General features: G+C 40.2%; 1 protein-coding gene and 1 pseudogene across 1 annotated transcript in view; one reads left to right on the top strand and one right to left on the bottom strand.

Annotated features, from left to right (window-relative positions):
• The window catches only part of LOC115168925 (TOX high mobility group box family member 2), a 129,939-nt gene extending 112,904 nt beyond the window's left edge, over positions 1-17,035 (top strand). Inside the window, exons 6-9 of the mRNA XM_029724448.1 lie at positions 5,445-5,525; positions 11,842-12,213; positions 12,411-12,547; positions 15,530-17,035. Coding sequence (XP_029580308.1) covers positions 5,445-5,525; positions 11,842-12,213; positions 12,411-12,547; positions 15,530-15,572 — 633 coding nt within the window. The 3' untranslated portion in view covers positions 15,573-17,035. The remainder of the gene's footprint in view (positions 1-5,444; positions 5,526-11,841; positions 12,214-12,410; positions 12,548-15,529) is intronic.
• Positions 17,036-18,427: 1,392 nt separating this feature from the next.
• Positions 18,428-19,669, bottom strand: LOC115168841 (ladderlectin-like; annotated as a pseudogene).
• Positions 19,670-24,193: the final 4,524 nt, after the last annotated feature.

Genomic DNA, 24,193 nt, shown 5'->3' with positions numbered 1-24,193 from the left:
GGCGCCCGTAAAACGGCTCCCACATCTTTGCTTTATGGGCATTAATATGGAGTTGATCTCCCCTATGCTGCTGTAACAGACTCCGCTCTTCTGGGAAGGCTTTCTACTAGATGTTGGAACATTGCTGCGGGGACTTGCTTCCATTCAGCCACAAGAGCATTAGTGTGGTTGGGCACTGATGTTGGGCGATTAGGCCTGGCTCGCAGTCGGTGTTCCATTTCATCCCCCAGGTGTTCTATTGGGTTGAGGTCAGGGCTCTGTGCAGGCCAGTCAAGTTCTTCTACATCGACAAACATTTCTGTATGGACCTCGCTTTGTGCACGGGGCATTGTCATGCGGAAACAGGAAAGGGCCTTCCACAGACTGTTGCCACAAAGTTGGAAGCACAGAATTCTCTAGAATGTCATTGTATGCTGTAGCGTTAAGATTTCCCTTCATTGGAACTATAGGGCCTAGCCCAAACCATGAAATCAGCCCAAGACCATTATTCCTCCTCCACCAAACTTTCTAGTTGGCACTATGCATTGGGGCAGGTAGCGTTCTCCTGGCATCCGCCAAACCCAGATTCCTCCGTCGGACTGCCAGATGGTGAAGCGTGATTCATCACAACGCTGCTCCTGAATCCAATGGCAGCGAGCTTTACAGCTCCAGCTGATGCTTGGCATTGCGCATGGTTATCTTAGGCTTGTGTGCAGCTGCTCGGCCATGGAAACCCATTTTATGAAGCTTCTGATGAACAGTTCTTCTGCTGACGTTGCTTCCAGAGTCAATTTTGAACTCGGTAGTGAGTGTTGCAACCGAGGACAGACGATTTTTATGCGAACTGACTAGTTGGATAGGTGGCATCCTATGATGGTGCCACTTTGAATGTCAATGAGCTCTTCAGAACGGGCCATTCTACTACCAATGTTTGTCTATGGAGATTGCATTGCTGTTTGCTCAATGTTATACAACTGGTCTGGCTGAAATAGCCGAATCCACTAATTTGAAGGGATGTCCATATACTTTTGGCTGTGATGTCTTTCTATACACACTGAGTGTACAAAACATTAGGAACACGTTCTTAACGTTTGTTTTCTTGCCCATTCACCTTCTGAATGGCACACATATGCAATCCATGTCTCAATTGTCTCAAGGCTTAAACATCCTTCTTTAACCTGTCTCCTCCTCTTCATCTGCACTGATTGACGTGGATTTAATAACTGACATCAATGAAGGATAATAGCTTTCACCTGGATTCACCTGGTCAGTCTATGTTATTGAAAGAGCAGCTGTTCTTAATGTTTTATACAATCAGTGTACATGCCCCATGTACTGTGCATCTGGAAAGTATTCAGGCCCTTTGACTTTTTCCACATTTTGTTACATTACAGCCTTTTTCTAAAATGGATTGAAACGTTTTTTTCCCCTCATCAATCTACACATAATACCCATATAATGACAAAACAAAAACAGGTTCTTAGAAATGTTAGCAAATGTATAAAAAAAACAACAACTGAAATATTAGTCAGACCCAGTACTTTACTCAGTACTTTGTTGAAGTACCTTTGGCAGCGATTACAGCCTCGAGTCTCCTTGGATATGACGCTACAAGCTTGGCACACCTGTATTTGGGGAGTTTCACCCATTCTTCTCTACAAATCCTCTCAAACTCTGTCAGGTTGGATGGGGAGCATAGCTGCACAGCTATTTTCAGGTCTCTCCAGAGATGTTCGATGGAGTTCAAGTCCAGGCTCTGGCTGGGCCACTCAAGGACATTCAGAGACTTGTCCCGAAGCCACTCCTGCGTTGTCTTGGCTGTGTGCTTAGGGTCGTTTTCCTGTTGGAAGGTGAACCTTTGCCCCAGTCTGAGGTCCTGAGCACTCTGGAGCAGGTTTTCATCAAGGATGTCCCTGTACTTTGTTCCATTCATCTTTCAGTCTCCCAGTCCCTGCAGCAGAAAAACATCCCCACAGCATGATGCTGCTGCTGCCATGCTTCACCATAGGGATGGTGCCAGGTTTCCTCCAGACATGACGCTTGGCATTCAGGCCAAAAAGTTCTATCTTGGTTTCATCAGACCAGAGAATCTTGTTTCTCATGCTTTGAGTCATTTAGGTGCCTTTTGGCAAACTCCAAGCGGGCTGTCATATGCCTTATACTGAGGAGTGGCTTCCAACTCTACCAGAAAGGCCTGATCAGTGGAGTGCTGCAGAGATGGTTTTCCTTCTGGAAGGTTCTCCCATCTCCACAACAGAACTCTGGAGCTCTGTCAGAGTGACCATTGGTCACCTCCCTGACCAAGGCCCTTCTCCCCCGATTGCTCAGTTTGGCCGGGCGGTCAGCTGTAGGAAGAGTATTGGTGGTTCCAAATTTCTTCCATTTAAGAATGATGGAGGTCACTGTGTTCTTGGGAACATTCAACGTTGCAGAAATGTTTTGGTACCCTTTCCCAGATCTGTGCCTCAACACAATCCTGTCTCAGAGCTCTATGGACAATTCCTTCGACCTCATGCCTTGGTTTTTGCTCTGACATACACTGTCAACTGTAGGACCTTATATCGACAGGTGTGTGCCTTTCCAAATCATGTCTAATCAATTTAATTTATCACATGTGGGCAGCAATCAAGTTGTAGAAACATCTCAAGGATGATCAATGGAAAGAGGATGCACATGAGCTCAATTTCAGTCTCATAGCAATAGGTTTGAAAACTTATGTAAATAAAGTATTTCAGTTTTTCATTTTTAATACATTTGCAAACATTTCCAAAAATGTGTTTTTGCTTCGTCATTATGGGGTATTGTGTTTAGAGGGAAAAAAGTATTTTAGAATAAGGCTGTAACTAGTGATGCACCGATATGATATTTTTGACCGATACCGATATCCAATATTTTCCTTGACAAAAAAACCCAGATACCGATAACTGATATTTACAATTTTAGTGGGCTTTTATACATTCTATTACAGTTAAATAGTTAACACACACACACGCAATGAGGCAGCGGTTTAAGGCACTGCATCTCAGTGCAATAGGCGTCACTACAGTCCCTGGTTCGAATCCAGGCTGTATCACATCCGGCCATGATTGGGAGTCCCATAGGGCGGTGCACAATTGGTCCAGCGTCGTCCGGGCCGTCATTGTAAATAAGAATTTGTTCTTAACTGACTTGCCTAGTTAAATTAAGGTTACACACACACACACACACACACACACACACACACACACACACACACCACACTGACCAAAAAGTTATTTTGTTAGCATTTACATATGTCCCCATATTTCTTTCACTTACTTGCTGTGCTGTTTCATTATTCATTTGTTCAGTTGTTTTATTCTCAACCAGGATTTCTATGGAACGCCGTTTGGGTCTTTGCGTGTCAAATAACACTACTTGACGTGTCAAATAAGCTTGTTGACCAATCAGGACCTGAATATGACTGCACGTCACATAATAATTTAATGCGTTCATACATTTTTTACGTAGTTATTACACATTGATTACACTATCACTCGTATTTCATATGTCATAACGATTCATAGATACGTATGCTATGATGCTGGTAAAGTTGTCTTGCGCACCTACATTGCTGGTCAGAAAAAAAAACTAGCTAGCTCATGGATGCAAACAATGTTCTTCCCCAAAAACATAGCAAAACGACATAATCTGTTTCAGTAGCTATAGTTAGCTAGCTAACTATATAATCTAAAATAACCCTAATTTATAAGAAAGTTATTATATTATTAATGGTGGTCGTACCCATCTATGTTGAGTTCTTATACTTTGATGGCAAACCGCAAATTCCACTATTGTGCCTAATCCTTATTGTGGCTAGCTTCACAACACATAACCCGGTTCGATTGAGCCTCACTAGCCAGATTAAGCTAGCTGGCTGCTTATAACGTTAGCTTTGGGCAACAGGGTTAAGTAGCTGGCTAGCCATTTATTTTCATGAACTGAAGTTCAATTTCAATAGGCGAACAGCAAGTGGCAACCTAGCTAATACTTACTCACAAGGATTCCTAAATCATTGCTAAGAATAATGAAAATGACTGCAGTTTCTACTGGTCATTGTTTTCAGGCTGGTTGTATTAGTGCTAGCTAGGTACCAAGCTAAAACTAGCTATCCCAGAAGTTGCGGTCGAACAAATTATGCTTTATTACAACGCGGTATTGTAAACACATCGTTTGTGGCCGGTGTTTGCTTGTTTGCAGACTTTTGTACAGCTTTGACAGTGCTACTGTATCTTTTTAGACACGCCAAGACCCAAACGGTGTTCCATAGTATGTATGTTGTAAAGCTAATAGCAGTGACCCTAATACTGTGTAAATCCGGTAGAGGCAACATCTGAAAAATAGCGCACTTGGTAGTGTGTACCGGTGCTCGACCAGTCAGCGAAAGCCAACATCACCCACGACAGAGAATGGTTGATTGTCAAGGGGAATGAATTCCATTATCTTGGCTTTAATGGATTTCGCCTTTGAGTTGTCTGGCTGAAATTGTCTTACTCTTTCAAATGACTGCTCGACTTGTTGACTGCTCAATCCACACAGCAGACATTGTGGGCTAGGTTAAGAATGCTGTGTTGCACGTGTAGCGCAAGATTTTACGTGGCGTCATTACGTAATGTACCTACGTTAAATATGTATGCACGGGTGCTTTGGTATCGGTTTTTAACATCGGCATTAAACTAGACATCGGGCCGATACTGATGTTGGCATTTTTCACTAATATTGGCCGATTCCGATATGTTCACTGATTATATCATGCATTCCTAGCTGTAACGTAACAAAATGTGGAAAAAGTCAAGGGGTCTGAATACTGTTTGTATTTATATCCATTTTAGAATCAACTGTCAATTAAAATGCTGCAATGCTGTCCTTCTGGAATTTTAATCCATTATGATGTATTCACTGGAAGCAACCAATGGTGCATCAGGGCTTAAGTGTTATTTACCCCACGACCCTGGTCTCTTGGGGCTTACTGTGCTTGTTATTTACAACCCCCCTCGACATACACACATGCCGACATGCGCACACACACACTCGCACACACATGCATACACAGGCAAACGTGCACACACCATTTATTTATTTTTATAGAATTTTACCTTTATTTAACTAGGCAAGTCAGTTAAGAACAAATTGTTATTTTCAATGACGGCCTGGAACAGTGGGTTAACTGCCTCGTTCACGGGCAGAACGACAGATTTTTACCTTGTCAGTTTATGAGTGTATGATGCAATGGGTGTTGCAGTGTTAAAATGATGGAGAGTGCCAGTTAATTTCTCTAGTATAGAAATTATTCTTGAAATAAGGAAGTAGTATGATGTGGAAATGGAAGGGTTCTGTTCCATTGGCTCCAATGGAAAGTGAACCATTTGTGAGAGTGTGTTTATGTGCACATTTCTGTTTGTATGTGGGTAGACCTCATCTCACTCTCTTTTTCCTTTGATTTCCAGGCATACAAGAGGAAAACCGAGGCGGCCAAGAAAGAGTACCTGAAAGCCCTCGCCACGTACAGAGCCAGTCTCGTTTCCAAGGTAACGCTTATGACACGCCAGGCTTGCTTAAAGTGATGATGGATTGGATGAAAAATCGCAGCTAATGATGGGGGAGGGGCTAACGGAGAGTGGAGGTAGGGTGATGCAACAAGACTATAGCATATTTCCATAGGTTGGGGATTGGAGTTGGAGTTGGGGTTGGGGTCGGTGTTGGGACAGTTGTTCTGATAGAGGGAATGTCATACTATTCCCTCCTGTATTCAAAAGAGCTATTCAGTAAAGAAGCTTGGTTTGAAAGGGCATATTTTGATGTTATTGGTTGTAGGGCCTGTATGTATGCCCACTATTTGTATATAATATATTAAGCATTTCTCGGTGAAGTCAACACCTGTTGTATTCGGCGCATGTCACAAATACTACTTTATTTTATTTTATTTATATATATTTCATTGGGCCATTATCTGTATCTGTCTTCATAGGATATATCTTGTCTATGGCTATTCATACAAGACACATGCATGGAACTCTTGGTTTGTTGTTGTTATTGACGCACCCATTGTGTCTTCTGTTGCATTGCTTGGGAGTGTGCATCCAATTCAACGCTACACATATTTGGGTTTTTGTAGCATTTTTTCAGTGTGACACCTTGCTGCTAATTTAGATGTATGGCATTCTTCTTTTTTCCTATGAGTGATGGCACCCTATTTCTTACGCAGCAACATGGAGAGGAAGGAAGGGATGGTGAAATTGTGTTGTTTAGTGCCGGGTCGCGTTAACAGCCCACAATGTAGCGTCGGGGAGATTCCTTTTGTCATTCCATTTGTTCTTCTGGCAAACAGTCTCATTTTCCTGTGTGTGTGTGTGTGTGTGTGTGTGTGTGTGTGTGTGTGTGTGTGTGTGTGTGTGTGTGTGTGTGTGCCCTCTCCATTCCCATCCATCTGTCAAGGTGTCCATTGATCATTATCCGGTGGCCCGGCAACAATTCATACAAATGGGCACCGTTGCCCCTGTAATCAACACTGATAGGTTCAGATAAGCAATCTGACAGCTCATCATAGGTGTTGGGTGAGGGAGGGGGGAGCAAGGCGAGGGCTGCACCTGCTCTGAATGATGCACCCATGATATACATAAAGAGTCAATAAGTCTTTTGATATCTTTCAAGGATTTTATGTAATCTGTCACAAGACATCTATTGGCCCTTCTGAGTACTTGGCCCTTCTGGGTGTTTTGTAATGATCTCTGGTCCTCTGTGAGGCCTCATTATCAAAATATATGAAATTATTAAATAAGATGATTACATTTTTGTTGTTGTTGACAAAACCTAAAAATAAACCATCGACTAAGTGAATACCTTTTGCTGTTTAATATGAGGGTTTGGTAACACTTTACTTGACACCCAGCATCATAACATGTTATGGCATGGTCATAACCATGTCATAATATGTCATAACAGCTAACATAACTTGTCATAAACTGTCATAATATGATCGTAACACTGTCATGACCAATATATTACACCTGTCGTGACATATATACAGTGGTGTAAAGTACTTAAGTAAAAATACTTTTATTTACTACTTAAGTAGTTTTATTTGCGTATCTCTACTTAACTTTACTATTCATATTTTTGCCAACTTTTACTTTTACTTCACTATATTCCAAATGAAAATAATGTAATTTTTACTCCATACATTTTCCCTGACACCCAAAAGTACTCGTTACATTTTGAATGCTAAGCAGGATAGGAAAATTGTCAAATGCACACACTTATCAAGAGAACATCCCTGGTCATCCCTACTGCCACTGAACTGGCGGACTCACTAAACACACATGCTTCGTTTGTAAAATATGTATGTGCGTTGGTGTGTGCCCCTGGCTATCCGCAAACAAATAAAAAACAAGAAAATGGTGCTCTCTGGTTTGCTTAATATAACGAATTTGAAATTATTTATACTTTTACTTTTGATACTTACGTATATTTTAGCAGTTACATTTACTTTTGATACTTAAGTATATATATATATATATTCTTGAAATAAGGAAGTTTACATACACCTTAGCCAAATATATTTCAACACAGTTTTTCACAATTCCTGACATTTAATCCTAGTAAATATTCCCTGTCTTAGGTCAGTTAGGATCACCACTTTATTTTAAGAATGTGAAATGTCAGAATAATAGTAGAGAGAATGATTTATTTCAGCTTTTATTTCTTTCATCACATTCCCAGTGGGTCAGAAGTTTACACTCAATTAGTATTTGGTAGCATTGCCTTTAAATTGTTTAACTTGGGTCAAACGTTTTGGGTAGCCTTCCAGAAGCTACCCACAATAAGTTGGGTGAATTTTGTACCAATTCTCCTGACAGAGCTGGTGTAACTGAGTCAGGTTGGTAGGCCTCCTTGCTCGCACACGCTTTTACAGTTCTGCCCACACATTTTCTATAGGATTGAGGTTAGGGCTTTGTGATGGCCACTCCAATACCTTGACTTTGTTGTCCTTAAGCCATTTTGCCACAAATTTGGAAGTATGGTTGGGGTCGTTGTCCATTTGGAAGACCCATTTGTGCCCAAGTTTTAACTTCCTGACTGATGTCTTGAGATGTTACTTCAATATATCCACATAATTGTCCGCCTCATGATGCCATCTATTTTGTGAAGTGCAGCAGTCCCTCCTGCAGCAAAGCACCCCCACAACATGATGCTGCCACCCCCGTGCTTCACGGTGTTCTTTGGCTTGCAAGCCTCCCCCTTTTTCCTCCAAAAATAACAATGGTCGTTATGGCCAAACAGTTACATTTTTGTTTCATCAGATCATAGGACATTTCTCCAAAAAGTACAATCTTTGTTCCCATGTGCAGTTGCAAACCGTAGTCTGGCTTTTTTATGGTGGTTTTGGAGCAGTGGCTTCTTCCTTGCTGAGCGGCCTCTCAGATTGTCGATATAGGACTTGTTTTACTGTGGATATAGATACTTTTGTGCCTGTTTTCTCCAGCATCTTCGCAAGGTACGTTGCTGTTGTTCTGGGATTGATTTGCACTTTTCGCACCAAAGTATGTTCATCTCTAGGAGACAGAATGCGTCTTCTTCCTGAGCGGTATGACAGCTGCGAGGTCCCATGGTGTTTATACTTGCGTACTATTGTTTGTACAGATGAACGTGGTACCTTCAGGCATTTGGAAATTGCTCCCAAGGATGAACCAGACTTGTGGAGGTCTACATTTTATTTTCTGACGTCTTGACTGATTTCTTTTGATTTTCCCATAATGTCAAGCAAAGAGGCACTGAGTTTGAAGGTAGGCCTTGAAATACATCCACAGGTACACCTCCAATTTACTCAAATTATGTAAATTAACCTATCAGAAGCTTCTAAAGCCATGACATCCTTTCCTGGAATTTTCCAAGCTGTTTAAAGGCACAGTTAACTTAGTGATGTAAACTTCTGACCCACTGGAATTGTGATACAGTGAATTATAAGTGAAATAATCTGTCTGTAAACAATTGTTGGTCAAATTACTTGTGTCATGCACAAAGTGGATGTCCTAACCGACTTGCCAAAACTATAGTTTGTTAACAAGAATTTTGTGGAGTGGTTGAAAAACGAGTTTTAATGACTCCAACATAAGTGTATGTAAACTTCCGACTTAACTGTGTATATACACACAGTACCAGTCAAAAGTTTGGACACCAATTCATTCCAGGGTTTTTAGTGAAGCAATCAAAACTATGAAATAACACGTATTGTCACGGTTGTCGTAAGAACGGGACCAAGGCACAGCGGATGTTGAGTTCCACATATTTATTACAAAGTGAAACTTTAAGCAAAAACAATAAATCAATAAACGAACAACGAAACGTGACTACGTGGTGCACATGCACAAACACAAAACAATATCCCACAAAAACAGGTGGGAAAAATAGCTACTTAAATATGATCCCCAATAGAGACAACAATTACCAGCTGCCTCTAATTGGGAACCATACAAAACACCAACATAGAAAATAAAACTAGAACACAACATAGAAATGTTAAACTACAATAACCCCCTAGTCACGCCCTGACCTACTACACCATATAGAAACAAGGGCTCTCTATGGTCAGGGCGTGACACATATGGGATCATGTAGTAACAAAAAAAGTGTTAAACAAATCAAAATATATTTTAGATTTGAGATTCTTCAAAGTAGCCGCCCTTTGCCTTGATGACAGCTTTGCACACTCTTGGTATTCTCTCAACCAGCTTCATGAGGTAGTCACCTGGAATGCATTTCAATTAAGAGGTGTGCCTTGTTAAAAGTTAATTTGTGGAATTTAATTCCTTCTTAATGCATTTGAGCCAATCAGTTGTGTTGTGACAAGGTAGGGGTGGTATACAGAAGATAGCCCTATTTGGTAAAAGACCAATTCCGTATTATAGCAAGAACAGCTCAAATAAATTATGTTTATAGTCATGTTTTTTTTGTAATATTTTAAATAACTTTCAGAAAATACACTTTATGACACTGTCAAAAAACATTATGACCACCATAGTCATATAAACCAGATAGGCCAATTACTTACAAAGCCTTATGTCAGTCATCAGTCAATAGGTTGTCTTGTCCTGCTCCTGACATCTGCTCCTGCGTTCATCCCAGTCATCAGCAACAGAGCATTGGGGTAGGTGCATGTCTGACTTCACTTTCTGTGCAATTACAATGATCATTTAATATGGTCAATATGGTCAGTTTCAGAAAATGTTATTTAACATACACATACTATTGACATGTAGGCTATGGTTTAATTTAATATTTTTGCCTTGTGTGGTAGGTTTTGTGGGTTTTGACACTCTTACTGTATGTACTGTAGGTGTCATAACCAGCCATAAAATAATGTAATATATGTCACAACAGGTCAAAATATGTGTCATGACAGTGTTATGACACATATCACAGTTATACCAGCTGTAATGACATATTATGACATGGTTATGACCGTAAAGTAAAGTGTTACCGAGGAGGTAAGCAAGAAATTAACAAATAAAATAAATTATAAATTAATTTATTTTACTATGTCAGTATGTATTTGTCAAAGTTTTGGCGTCAAACTGATAGCCGTTGTGAAAAAAGTCAGTACTGTAGTTGGAAGAGTTGCAGAGTTAATTGAAAATAATGCCATTGTTGATTAGATGCTCTTTTCATTAATTAGGCTATTTTCTCTTGAACCATATGGTCTATCTACTAGAAATTAATGGACAATATGGACACAGATATAACAAATGTATACTATATATATATAATTACTTTTTATGAAGTTATTCAAGCATAAATTATGAAAGTTCCGAGTGATTGCCATAGATTTTCTGTTAATTACCAAAATTACTGAAGATTCCTGTAACTATGGTAAACCTTTAGCTTTGTAATCCTGTGTATCACAGATGACCTAGCACTACTTGGTCGCATTCATTTGGCACGACACGGAAACGGGTCATCATAGGGAGAGACTATCTGAACTTGTCCAAAAAGAAACATTTGTTTTTGTTCAACCTTTTGAAACATTTGCTATGGTGTGTCCTTATGAATAAATCAAATCAAATCAAAGTTTATTTGTCACGTGCGCCGAATACAACAGTGAAATACATACAGTGAAATGCTTACTTACCAATAGTGCAACCAATAATGCAAAAAAAGGTATTAGGTGAACAATAGGTAAGTAAAGAAATAAAACAACAGTAAAAAGACAGGCTATATACAGTAGCGAGGCTATAAAAGTAGCGAGGCTACATACAGACACCGGTTAGTCAGGCTGATTGAGGTAGTATGTACATGTAGATATGGTTAAAGTGACTATGCATATATGATGAACAGAGAGTAGCAGTAGCGTAAAAGAGGGGTTGGCGGGTGGTGGGTGGCGGGACACAATGCAGATAGCCCGGTTAGCCAATGTGCGGGAGCACTGGTTGGTCGGCCCAATTGAGGTAGTGTGTACATGAATGTATAGTTAAAGTGACTATGCATATATGATAAACAGAGAGTAGCAGCAGCGTAAAAAGAGGGGTTGTCCTAGACTTGGCACTCCGGTACCGCTTGCCATGCAGTAGTAAAGAGTCTATGACTGGGGTGGCTGGGGTCTTTGACAATTTTTAATGCCTTCCTCTGACACTGCCTGGACCCTGAATAGGACCCTGAATAGGACCCTGAATAACACTGAATGGTGCTATAGGGCCTTTATCATGTATCAGAGATTAGTTTTGGGGGGGTGTCAACAGTATATGAAATCACAACAAAAATTTGAGAGTTTTTACACCTTTACAGCTTTTACAAAATATCCTAACCTTCCTACTTCCTACATCCTCTTTGTTTTGTGTTTCTCCCCTCCAGCCCTACAATGACCCTGTCGAACCAAAAAGCTCCCAAAGCAGCCAGCCCTCCCACATGCTGCCCCCAAAGCAGCCCCTGTACAGCGTGCCTCCGCAGGCCTCCTCCCCCTACGGTCTGGGCCCCGGCTCCTTCCCCTTGTCGGACCTGCAGAGCTTCGCCGGTCCGCCCCACCACGCCCTGGCCCGGACCCTCAGCCAATCCCAGATGCTGCCGCCCAGCATGAGTGCCTCACCCCCCTCCCCCTTCCAGATCAGCCCGCCCCTCCACCCGTCCCAGCTCGCCCTGCACCAGAGTTCCCTGCGCATGCAGCAGGTCCAGTCGCACTCAATGGGGCTCCAGGGATCTCTGCACTCACCTCCTCTCAGCCAACAGGTTAGTCCAATCTCTGTTCTCCAGCATTCAGCCCTGCTTGGCCATTCAGAGTTGTGGGGAAACAAGTTGAGCATTGCCCCCATTGCCTGCAGTAGACGTGAACGTCATGCTACTGGGAAGCCCACCAACCAAATTGGAGCATTTGAAGTGGTAGCGTTTTTTAACAGAGCACTCCTCTGTTTTCTCTTCTGCTCCAGGGGTTCTCTCACATTCAGGATTACCAGAACAGTGTGGGGGGGTCCCAGTCCCCGGGGGCGCCCAACCCAGGGCATGGACAGAACCCAGACTGGGACGGCGAGTACTGCAACCGGGACTGTGGGCCCAACCATTGCAGGTGAGCATGCCCTGATACCCTACTGGGACGAGTAACAGTCTTATCAACAGTCCTTTGCTAGAGTGAGGCTGAGGGTGTCCTAAAATGGACACTGTACTGTTTATTCAAAAGCCATAGTAGTGAAAAAGCACTTTTCCCTACACTGTGAGAAAGTGTGACTCACAGTTGCTATTCTGATGAAATCAACCATATGTTTTACCGCTTTGGTGCAATTTTCACAAGTTTATGGTAACTCTTACAACAAAACTCAAAACAGATCATCAAAAAGGCTTTTGTTTCAAAACTCTAAGCACCAAAGCATCATAAACCCATTTTTTCACCAAACTTACTCAGTGTCTCACATACATGTTTCACATTGCAATACATTTTTTTATATAAAGTAATTGCCTTTCACAATGCAATGCTCACAGTACTTTTGTAATGATTCCCTCATCTTTTGTTAAAAGTAATTTTACTAATACTAAATACTAATACTATCACTTAAACATTTGGTAAACCTAGAGATTTTACATGTAAACTGGTTTGTCTACTACAGATTTTTGAGAACTACATAATGAACATTTATGTCTGTAAAGTAGAAACATAGAAAGTTATATATACTCGAATGCACTACTATGATGATGACTATTATGATTTTACTTCACAGTACATTTCTTTTAATCTGATATTGACAAAATCAGAGATGTATTATATGTAGCAAATCAATTCAAAGTGTATTGGTTGTGTATACATATTAGCAGATGTTAGCAGGTGCAGCTAAATGCTTGTGTTTTTAGCTCCTACAATGCAGTAATACAATATCAATACAATACAATATACAAATAATCCATAAAGTCCAAAACAGTAAACATGAATCCAAAATAAAGTTGCTTGATGGGTTGGGGGGTTCACACTGCTTTACTAAAATTGCATTGGCCAATACAGTACTGTAATACCATAATATACTGTATACCATTTGCGTAGCAGACACTTTTGTCCAATGTGACAACAGTTCACGCAGTGGGGTATGTGACTCCAGTGGAAATCGAACCCAAAACTCTGGTGTTGCTAGTGCCATGTGCTTATGAACTTAGCCATGTACAGGACCACTACAATAATTATGTAGAAAACGATACTTTGAAATACAATACATGATGGAAGATGTATGATTGCCATTTTTAGCTCCTACAGTGCAGTAATACAATATCAATACAATACACAAATAATCCATAAAGTCCAAAACAGTAAACATGTATCCAAAATGAAGTTGCTTGATGGGTTGGGGGGTTCATACTGCTTTAGAAGGCCAGCATCCCGGAGTCGCCTCTTCACTGTTGACGTTGAGACTGGTGTTTTGTGGGTACTATTTAATGAAGCTGCCAGTTGAGGACTTGTGAGGCGTCTGTTTCTCAAACTAGACACTCTAATGTACTTGTCCTCTTGCTCAGTTGTGCACCGGGTCCTCCCACTCCACTTTCTATTCTGGTTAGAGCCACTTTGCGCTGTTCTGTTAGAGCCCGTTTGCGCTGTTGTTCGAGATCTTCAGTTTCTTGGTAATTTCTCGCATGGAATAGCCTTCATTTCTCAGAACAAGAATAGACTGACGAGTTTCAGAAGAAAGGTATTTGTTTCTGGCCATTTTGAGCCTGTAATTGAACCCACAAATGCCGATGCTAATACTCAACTAGTCTAAAGAAGGCCAGTTTTATTGCTTCTTTAATCAGACCAACAGTTTTCAGCTGTGCTAACATAATTGCAGAAGGGTTTTCTAATGATCAATTAGCCTTTTAAAATGATAAACCTGGATTAGCTAACACAACGTGCCATTGGAACACAGGATTGATAGTTTCTGATAATGGGCCTCTGTATGCCTATGTAGATAGTCCAGCTACTATAGTCATTGACAACATTAACAATGTCTACACTGTATTTCTGATCAGTTTGATGTTCTTTTAATGGACAACAAAATGTGCTTTTCTTTCAAAAACAAGGACATTTCTAAGTGACCCAAACTTTTGAACGGTAGTGTATGTCAGACTTGGATTCACCATGCAAAAAGGGTTTTCCCCAGGTGCGTGAACAATGAGGATATTCACTGCGATTTTGATGAGAACCTATGACCAAATGCTAAAGACAGGCTTGATGCAAACTAGTGCCTTTAATTTCTTTCATTTGATTATATTGTGAAAGATGTCTTCGATGAGCACACCTTTGATCACACATGGGATAGAAATTATGAAAATGTGATGTTCAATCATTTTTAAATAGGGAGTGCAAGTGTATTGCCTAATGTGAAAACAGTTTAATGTACTGTAGTTTATGGTACTGTAGCATACCACATTGAAAGGGTAATTTTGAATCATGTATATTACTTTTTTTTGTTGCTATTGGATTAACTGGTTGTTTGAATAACTCAATTAAGAAGGTATCATTATGTTGTGTTTTGGTGATTAAACCAATGTATTCATTATATTTCAGAGTAAACATATTTTGGATCAATGGTTGTGTGGTGAAAGATGTCTACAGAATGCACAATGAAAGGTTTTAAATGTAAGACTGACTGCGTTACAAGTGTTACCAGTTTAGAGTTTTGTACTACTTTGAAAATTCACAACATACTTTTGAAAAAAAGGTAACTCCGTATTTGATTTAATAATTACATCACTGACCGGCAACAGTTTGTCCTACTGAAAAACCACTGGTGAGGGTGTGTGGCTGTCACACAAGGTGTCCTTCAGGGGTCAATATTGAATCCACTCCTCTTCACAATTTACCTCCCTCCCTTGGACAAGATCATCCAAATTCACTGTGTTCATTCACTTCTACTGCTATGCATCCACTGCTATGTTCATTCACTTCAACTGCTATGCTATGCTTCCACTGCTATGCACAGCTCTCCTTCTCTGCCAAATAAATAGTACTGAATAGAATAAATATATGTTTTTTGAGTCGCATTCAATTCATTGGATTTTGATGCCATCTTCTCCGTGTTCTCTTCATCAGCAGTGGCATGGGAGCTCGGGACAAGCCTCTCTACCTCACTTGAAGCTGAAGGACCTCCAAAAGTCAAGACTCCAGGGAGTTTACCAATGTTCATTAACAACAACGTCAATGTATCTTTCTCCTCCTTGTTTTTTTCTGAAGGATTTTTAAAATCCCAGAGACTGCTACTACTTCACATATTTGCCAAGCACTTAGACTGGACAGGAGCCTTGCTTCTTTTTGACATGAATGTTCCATTTTGTGGGGGGTTAAGCTTCAAGCTCACATCAACATACTGTACACAAAGACAAAAAAATGTCTTCTGGCTTTGTTTTGACATTTTCAAAGTCTTTCATTTTTCTCCTCTTTTGCTTTTCCTTTGGTCTTACTCAGTTTTGCCACGTACTGCCCACTTTTGGGAGAAACAATGCTGTAAGCATATTCATTGTAGGGGTCTATGTTAAGATTCTCATACAGGACCCTAGAACCTAGTCACCTCACTAAGGGAGGATACAACTATTTCAGCAAAGACAGACACCCCCTGAAATAAAGCAAAAACACAAAGTGAAATTAGAAAAAGACAACATCCTTACGTCAACCCAGCTCTAATTAAGAGCTTTCCCCTCTTTTTTTTCAAAGTGATTGTAAATATCTACCAAGATGGAACCTGCCCCTCAAAGCCTAGATGTGTGTATCTAGCCACAGTCCCTTGCTTATTTTTTTTTAACATTATTTTGTTTGGTTATGTGATTTTTGTGCGAGCTGGATTCAGTGAGGGAATACACACACTAAATCTTGTGTTAAAGCTCTGTTCACTGGTCTTGCTACTTTCTAGCCTGTCCTCAGGATGTGACTGGACTGAAGAGGTCAAAGGTGAAACCTCTTCCTTAGTTTAAACCTCTCCTGGTCCAGCGGACCACCCCCCCCCCACTCCCCAGCACCACTTGTATAGGTGTAATAAAAAAATTGTTGCTAAATGTGAAATGTTACTAAAGATAAAAGCATAACAGTGGGTTTTAAAGTTTTTGACTAGTTTTATTAGGTGTTTTAGAAATTGTGTTGAATTCATCTTTACACTTTTTTGTGAAAAAATGTCATTCTTAAAAAAATTGTTTTTCACTGTAGCACAATTTAAGTTTATAAGGAATGGTCACTGGTAGATATTTCATTTGTGTACAAACCTGCGAAATGTACTTTTAATTGTAAAGCCAGCGATGAAAGAACCCATTTAGTTTTGTTGAATAACATGTTTATGGACGCAATATGGTCATTCTATTTAAATCGATTGACTGGTTTCACATATTTATGAATGATATGAAGTAACATTTTGGCTTGTTTTCATCAGGGTGCATTATTATTATTATTATTATTATTATTATTATAAAATTCCATGGTAATTTGAATAATTATTATTTGTACATCACTTGTTGCTGGTGCATTGGCTTTTTGCCAGCATTTGGTTCATTTTGTGTGGCGATGCTTCTTTTGTTTTCTTTTGTCAGTAATAAAATGTAAGTGGAAAATAAACTCTGTCTCTGTTTATTTTGACTTGTTCTTATGGGGTTTTTCACGTTTATATGGTGAGGCTAGCGAGTGGACAGCTATTTCCTCTCAAGGCTTGGCTGCCTCACGTAATAGGCTGACTCCAAATTCTTCACCCTGCTTGAAAACTGCATTTACACATTTTCTCTCAAGAATTTTACAATGGTGGTAACTTCTTACAACTAATCCTTAAAGTATACCCATCATGTACAGTTTTATGTGCATACTGTATATCAGTTATTTAGCTGCTAGTTGGCTGAACCAATGTAGACATTTTTGTTCACACAGCATGTTTTCATTTTCATCAGGTTAGACTATGAAGATAAGAAGACTATGAGAGTTAATGCAGTGTGTGCGGTACTGCTAGGCCTACCTGAAAATGAAAAAAAAGAACACTTCTGAATTTCACAGTTGGATTAGAGGTAGAATTTTTTTGGATCTATCATCTCTCTCTCTCTCTCTCTCTCTCTCTCGGCTTGTAACTGCAAAACATGACAATATAGTGTCCTCTAGTGTTAGCGTGAAACATGTTTTTAAACAATAACTGCTGTAAAACGAATGTTTCTGAATCCTTAACAGGGACAATTCGATTTCACTAGGAATTGATCCCAAAATGCTAATGTTGTTAATTGTTTTCAGAGACTAAAGTGTGGATTGCAGTCACTCCTTGTCTATAGACTGCTTTCAAGGTAAGGAAACAAATATCTAAATATGGAAAATGGCTGAATGTAACGCCCTGGCCATAGAGAGGGGTTTTTGTTCTTTATTTTGGTTAGGCCAGGGTGTTACATTGGGGGGGGCGTTCTGTTCTTTTTTCTAGGTTGGTTTGTTTCGTTGATTTTGGCCATGTGGCTTCCAATCAGGCACAGCTGTAGTTTGTTGTTGCTGATTGGGAGTCACACATAAGTAGCCTGTTTTTCCTTTGGGTTTTTGTGGGTTTTCTGTTTAGTGCTTTCTGTTTCGTTGTTAGTACCTGACAGAACTGTCGGCTGTCATTTCGTTTATTTTGTCAAGTGTTCTCTTTTTGTATTAAAATTCATTCATGATGAACACATCCTCCGCTGCACCTTGGTCTTTCTCTAACGACGGCCGTTACACTGAACTATCCTTTTAATCGTGTCTGACAAAATGTCTGTATAAAATAGAAAGCAGCAAATATCATGCATTTCTTAGCAGTTACATCCAAAAACATTTAGCATTAAAGGCAGCATTAGGGAAATACTAATGATGAAAAAATATATATTTACATTTCATTTCAGTCATGAATCATCACGTAGTCCAGACAACAGCAGTGATGCTGTACAAAGATTCTGAATAGCACTGAATGAAAACATGTTTACTGAAAACATGTTTACTATACAGTATCAGATATATGGACTACATAAAGTTTCATTTTTCGTTCCCGTTGAAGTTTCTCAGGATTTATTAACAGATTATTTTAACACACAAAATAATATTTGTTTCTACATATTTTATATTTCCAGCGTTTCTCACCTATAGGGGAAACAAGGATAAAAAATCACATCTCCAATTGAAATTGATAGATTTTTAAGGTGACGTGAGTGATTAGGCTCAAATGACAGTAGGTTTACTGTACCTCCAGAGTTCATCATCATACAAGGCTCCCTCTTGCCATTGTAATTGTTGGGTTCTCCTGTGTGCCAGCTAGCGTAATCCAATCTTGACCCGTCACTCCAAAGCCACACCCGGTTCTGTAGGAAACATTTAATTTATTCAACCAGAGCAGATGGGAATCTCTTTAAAGCCACAAAATTAGGCTCCGTACACACTCAAGTTGTACAACTGATGTACAACGCATTTGGCAACGGTTGTGATACAATTAAGAGTTTTTTGGAAACTACACAAGCTTTGTGAAGACACCAGATAATGGTTGTGTAATAATTTCTGTACATACAAACTCTATGTTGTATCACAAAAATGTCAGATGTATCACAACCAATGTGTCAAATGTGTTGTACATAATTTGTACAACCTGCGTGTGTGGCTCTGTGCGAAGTATTCCCAAACATACTGTATAGCTTGGTGTGGCGTAATTCATGGGCACTGTACCTGAACATGGTCAAATCCTACGATCCAAGGATAGGTTAAATCATTCGTATGTCGTCTCACCAACTCTTGCACAAAGTGATTCTCTGCTGAACTGTGTACAGATGCAAGGTTTGTCCCAAAGTGCATGCAGTATCACTATAGGAGGACTGAGAGAGAGAGTCAGTACCGACAAGTGAGTTTGTTTCAAAATTGTATATTTTTTAGACTCAATATAGAGTAGACAATGGAATCTTTCCGAGTGGAAGACATGTTTTAAAATATCGGTGTACCTCTGCCTCAAGCCATGTCCTCTGCGTACTGACAAACATAAAGCAGCGGGATCCATATCTGGTCCAGCTGGAAGGACATAACCTGCTCTGTGTCTTCACCTCCTCAGTCTCTGTAGGGAAGAAAGACACAGGCAGTGCGACATCACTCAATATAAACACCACACCTCATCATAGGTTACATAGCCTGGCTGGGACAGACTTCTTCTTAGGCTCGGGTTCAATTCAAGGCCCACTACAGAGAAGCGCACTGACTGCCGACGTTCACAGAGATCGCATTCATTGTAAATGCTGCGTAAATTACCTTGAAAAGGCGTGTTGATGGTTGTCCAGTGCAAATCTCTATAACACACCTTGGATTGAATCCCAGCCTTACTGTTAGATGAAACACTCACCCAGAGGAGGTATCTGTTTAAGGTTAGTCTGCAGTAAGGGCTCTGTAACAGGGATATATCATATGTGATCAATTATGATGATGATGGAGTGTTAGCGAATTCAGTGAAGAGGTCAATTCAGACTTGTTACAGCAGGGGGCAATATACCACTTATCAAAAGGGCGGAGTTGTTCCCCATCATTGGCCTCCAGTAAGGGATCTGAAATAGCAACAGGTCTTATCAGATTTATGATAGCATTTACCAAATACAAATGTTGACGCACACACAATGAATCAATCATGTAAAGTGAAGCAGAAGGATGGTCAACAACATCGCCATGGTAATAGTTACGAGAGAGAGAGAGAGAGAGAGAGAGAGAGAGAGAGAAAATACAAATTCAGTGAGTAGTTCAGACGAGTAGCTGTAGTTGAATAGTATACCTTTCAGAGTGAATCACAGGTAGTTTCTTCAGGGAGTCAGCTATATATTCTGTTAAGCTGGAGAAAGAGGATAGCTTTTATACACCTGGCCACAAGGAAGCAACACTAATCTTCTGACAATAGTTAACTAATGCTGATTTATTTATTGGGTAGCTATTCCCGTAACACACGTATGAACAGACGCATGCACGAGCACATGCACGAGCACACACACGCGCGAACACACACACGTTTCTTCTTTTTATACTTAATCAGTTAGTTACCTGTCTGATAAACCGAGTCATTACAAGGTTGTTGTTGGGTCTGACAGAAGCGGTGAGTCGAGTAACTAGTTCAGGTGATTAGTTGATTTATTACATTACAGGAAGAAATACACATTTGAAAACGTTACACGTGCTATGACCAGCAGGGAACCACCTCTGATGAACCTATGTGTTTCTTCACGTGATGTTCATAATGATGATGATCATGGTGGTAAAGAAGAAGAAGAAGTGCCCCCCAACTCCCCCTGTCTCAGTCCCTAGTGTCTATGCTTCAATAGTCTATGTGCCAGGGGGCTAGGGTCAGTCTGTTAAATCTGGTATAATTATCCTGTCTTATGTAGTGTCCTGTGTCATCTTCTGTCTCTCTACCGTTTCTGCCGTCTCGACCTCTGAATGTTCGGCTATTTACTCCTGAGGTTCTGACCTGTTGCACCCTCTATAACCACTGTGATTATTATTTATTATTTATTATTATTATTATTTGATCTATGATCTGACCTTAATAGACATGTACACAACCTCCACGCTCCACAGCCAGAAGAGGACTGTCCACCCATCAGAGCCTGCTTCATCTCTAGGTTTCTTCCTAGGTTCCTGCCTTTCTAGGGAGTTTTTCCTAGCCACGTGCTTCTAGATTTGCATTGCATGCTCTTTGGGGTCTTTGGGGTTTAGGTTGGGTTTCTGTATAAGCACTTTGTGACAACTGCTGATGTAAAAAGGGCTTTATGAATACTGAATATTGTTCCTCTTTCCCAGACTCTTTCTATCCCCCTGACTCTGTACTGTCCCTTTTGTACTCATTGCATCTTGTATCCCTGTTCATTCCTTATTGCCATATATTCTCCCAATCCCCTGTGGATAAATCCATTTGCATTCAATTACTTTGACATTTGAAGCACAAGATGATGAAAAAGAACATGAACAAGAAGGAATAAGATGAAGAAGACAATAATGATCAGAAATTCAAAATACCATTGATTGTTGTGCACAATCACATTATAATCAATAACATTATGCCATAATGCCAATAAATAATAAAGTAAGGCATTGGCAAAAAATAATGCAAATGAATCTGTGAATTTCTGACTCTTTGGCTAATATAGAGGTGACAGAAGACAACCAAAAGGCACAATGGTGTTCACTGTACTATTTCCCAAGGTTCACTGATTTGACCTTCCATTTGATTTGATTGCATATTCCATTTTTTTTTACTTAAGTGCCAACTTTAGGGCCATGTTCACATCAGAACTGTTAACATCACATGTCTCGTACAGAGGGATTAGCTAAACATAATTTTACATTTATACATTTTACATTTATAAAAAATGAATTCAAGGTCTAGAATCTTATACAGAAAAAATGACCATTTGGGATGATGATTTGAAATAATGTCTTAAACAGAAAAAAATTGAAGCCCGTTTTTTAACTACAATTTCAATGGTGAGATGACATCACAGTCCGAGACACTGTCACGTCCTGACCAGTATAAGGGGTTATTGGTTATTGTAGTTTGGCCAGGACGTGGCAGGGGGTATTTGTTTTATGTGGTTCGGGGTTTTATGGGATATGTATTTATGTAAGAGGGGTGTTTGATTTATGTGTTCCGGTTTTTGGGGTTTTCTATGTTGTGTATTTCTTTGTTTGGCCTGGTATGGCTCTTAATCAGGAACAGCTGTACAATGTTGTTGCAGATTGAGAGTCATACTTAGGTAGCCCTGTTTCACCTGTCCCTTTGTGGGAAGTTGTTGTTGTACTGCTGTGTATTAGCATGCAACGCTGTTCGTTCGATCGTGGTCTTGTTTTGTTTGTTACGTGTTCAATAAAGTTAAGATGAGCACTCAACCCGCTGCGCCTTGGTCCATTACGTACGATGACCGTTACAGTCACCTCTGTTTGACAGATGTGTATATCAAGGTTTTTGTTGTCATCAGCCAGACCAACAAGGAAATATGGGTAGTCTCTCAGTAAAGGTGTCTTTGTGAGCATAGATGTGTGTCATATCTTTGGGGTCGTAAAAGGACACCTCCCCACTGGTGAAGTCCAGCTGCGCTCGGATCTCACACTGGTCAGATCATCAGACACAGAGAGACAGGGGTTTGCAGTGTTAGGGTTCAGAATCACAGGAGTGTATTGGACCAACTCCTTCTTCTCTCAGACTCTGAACTGCAGGTTTCCCAGGGGTTTGGCCACGTTGAGAAGCGCTCCTGAGACCAGCTGTGGACCCGGGTGTGCGTTGTTCTGGGTGTGTTTGTAGCTCATGAGGAATGTAAGGTCGTCTTTCTACGGGTCTTGTTTCAGAGAGATCTGCTCATGAATTCTCTCCATCTCTCTGGCAATATTCTTCTCCTCTGCTGTTCTTCCTGCTTCAGCCCAGCCAGTCTGGCCTGAAGCAGGGTGAATTTGTCAAGAGACAAATTCCAGTTGTGTATCATGTTAAGAGTGAAAGTTACAAACAGTCCCTCTGTAATGATGACTGATGGAACAAATTCACTCTCAATTTCGACAACCCTGTCTTTATTTTCTTTGCTCTTTATTACACATTGTGTAGATATTGTTATTGCTATCATCTAATGTTGACATTCCAACTGAGCTCCACCTTGATTTTAGTGACACATTAACCCTCAATCTCTATGGTGCCTGACAAAGACTTTTGGTCAAAAGGCATCACGCCATGCATAGCTGTATTTCTAGGCCATAGAGTTGGATAGAGGCCACACCTTTGCATCTTTGCCATAATGGCATCCGTGACATCATGGCATCCGTGACATCATGAGCAGTGCCACTGAGGGCAATGTCCATTTTAAAGTAGTACATTTCTTCTTCTTCTACTTCTATAAGTTTATCGACAGTCAGTAATCAAGGGTGCATACCACCACCTGGAGTGTGTTTTCTGAACAGGCATGAAGCCAAGCTATGGTGATTTACTGCCACCTGCAGTTATCAAATGTTTGCTCAGGAGTGTTGGAATTATGGTATCCTTCCGTAGCCCATAGGAAGATGCACCCATTTGACTAATTCAAAATTGTAAAAGTCCTCAATGGCTCAGGCCATGCTAAAACAGGCTTCATAACAAGTGGGCCCACTATCTAAATCTATGAACCAATCTACCATCTTTAATATGATCCTCAGTGGATCCGCGACTGGCTTCAAATCACAGAGGCAGCATCCTCATTTCCTTTCCTAGCGGATATGAACTCCTTTCCCAGAGCATGCCTCAATCTTATTACCGTTTGGGATACTAGCTTTGGAAATCAACACAGAAACAATCGCAAAAGTCAAGACTAATATTATCCAAACACTTCATATCAGATGATGATCATGGAGTACTGGGTATAGTGGTTGTATTCTGAGACCCTCATATAGCCAATTTTGTTCTTTGGAGATGTGTTATCTTGTTGTGCCATGCTTTTTAAAATGATTTTAGTGTGGTCCCTTACGCTCAGGGAATGGGTTGTTGTCTGTATGCAGCCAGTGTCTGCTGAGCTTTGCAATAGCTGACTTTGTTTCCCATGAAAGTACATAATAATACAAATCCTTATTTATTTTAAATAGACAGATGCAATAAAGATGTTGACACATTCAAAGCATTGCACCATCATGCTTTAGCTCGCAATTATTTCCAGCATCACTCCCTAGATGGGTTTTAAAATTAGAATGATAATACAATAAAATGTGTGAAATATGTGAAATAGAAATGTGTTTATTAATTTCGCAACAAAGACACAGACC

Source organism: Salmo trutta, chromosome 30 (genome assembly GCF_901001165.1).
Source record: "Salmo trutta chromosome 30, fSalTru1.1, whole genome shotgun sequence".
Taxonomy (NCBI): Eukaryota; Metazoa; Chordata; class Actinopteri; order Salmoniformes; family Salmonidae; genus Salmo; species Salmo trutta.
This window is presented reverse-complemented; position numbering and strand designations above follow the sequence as displayed.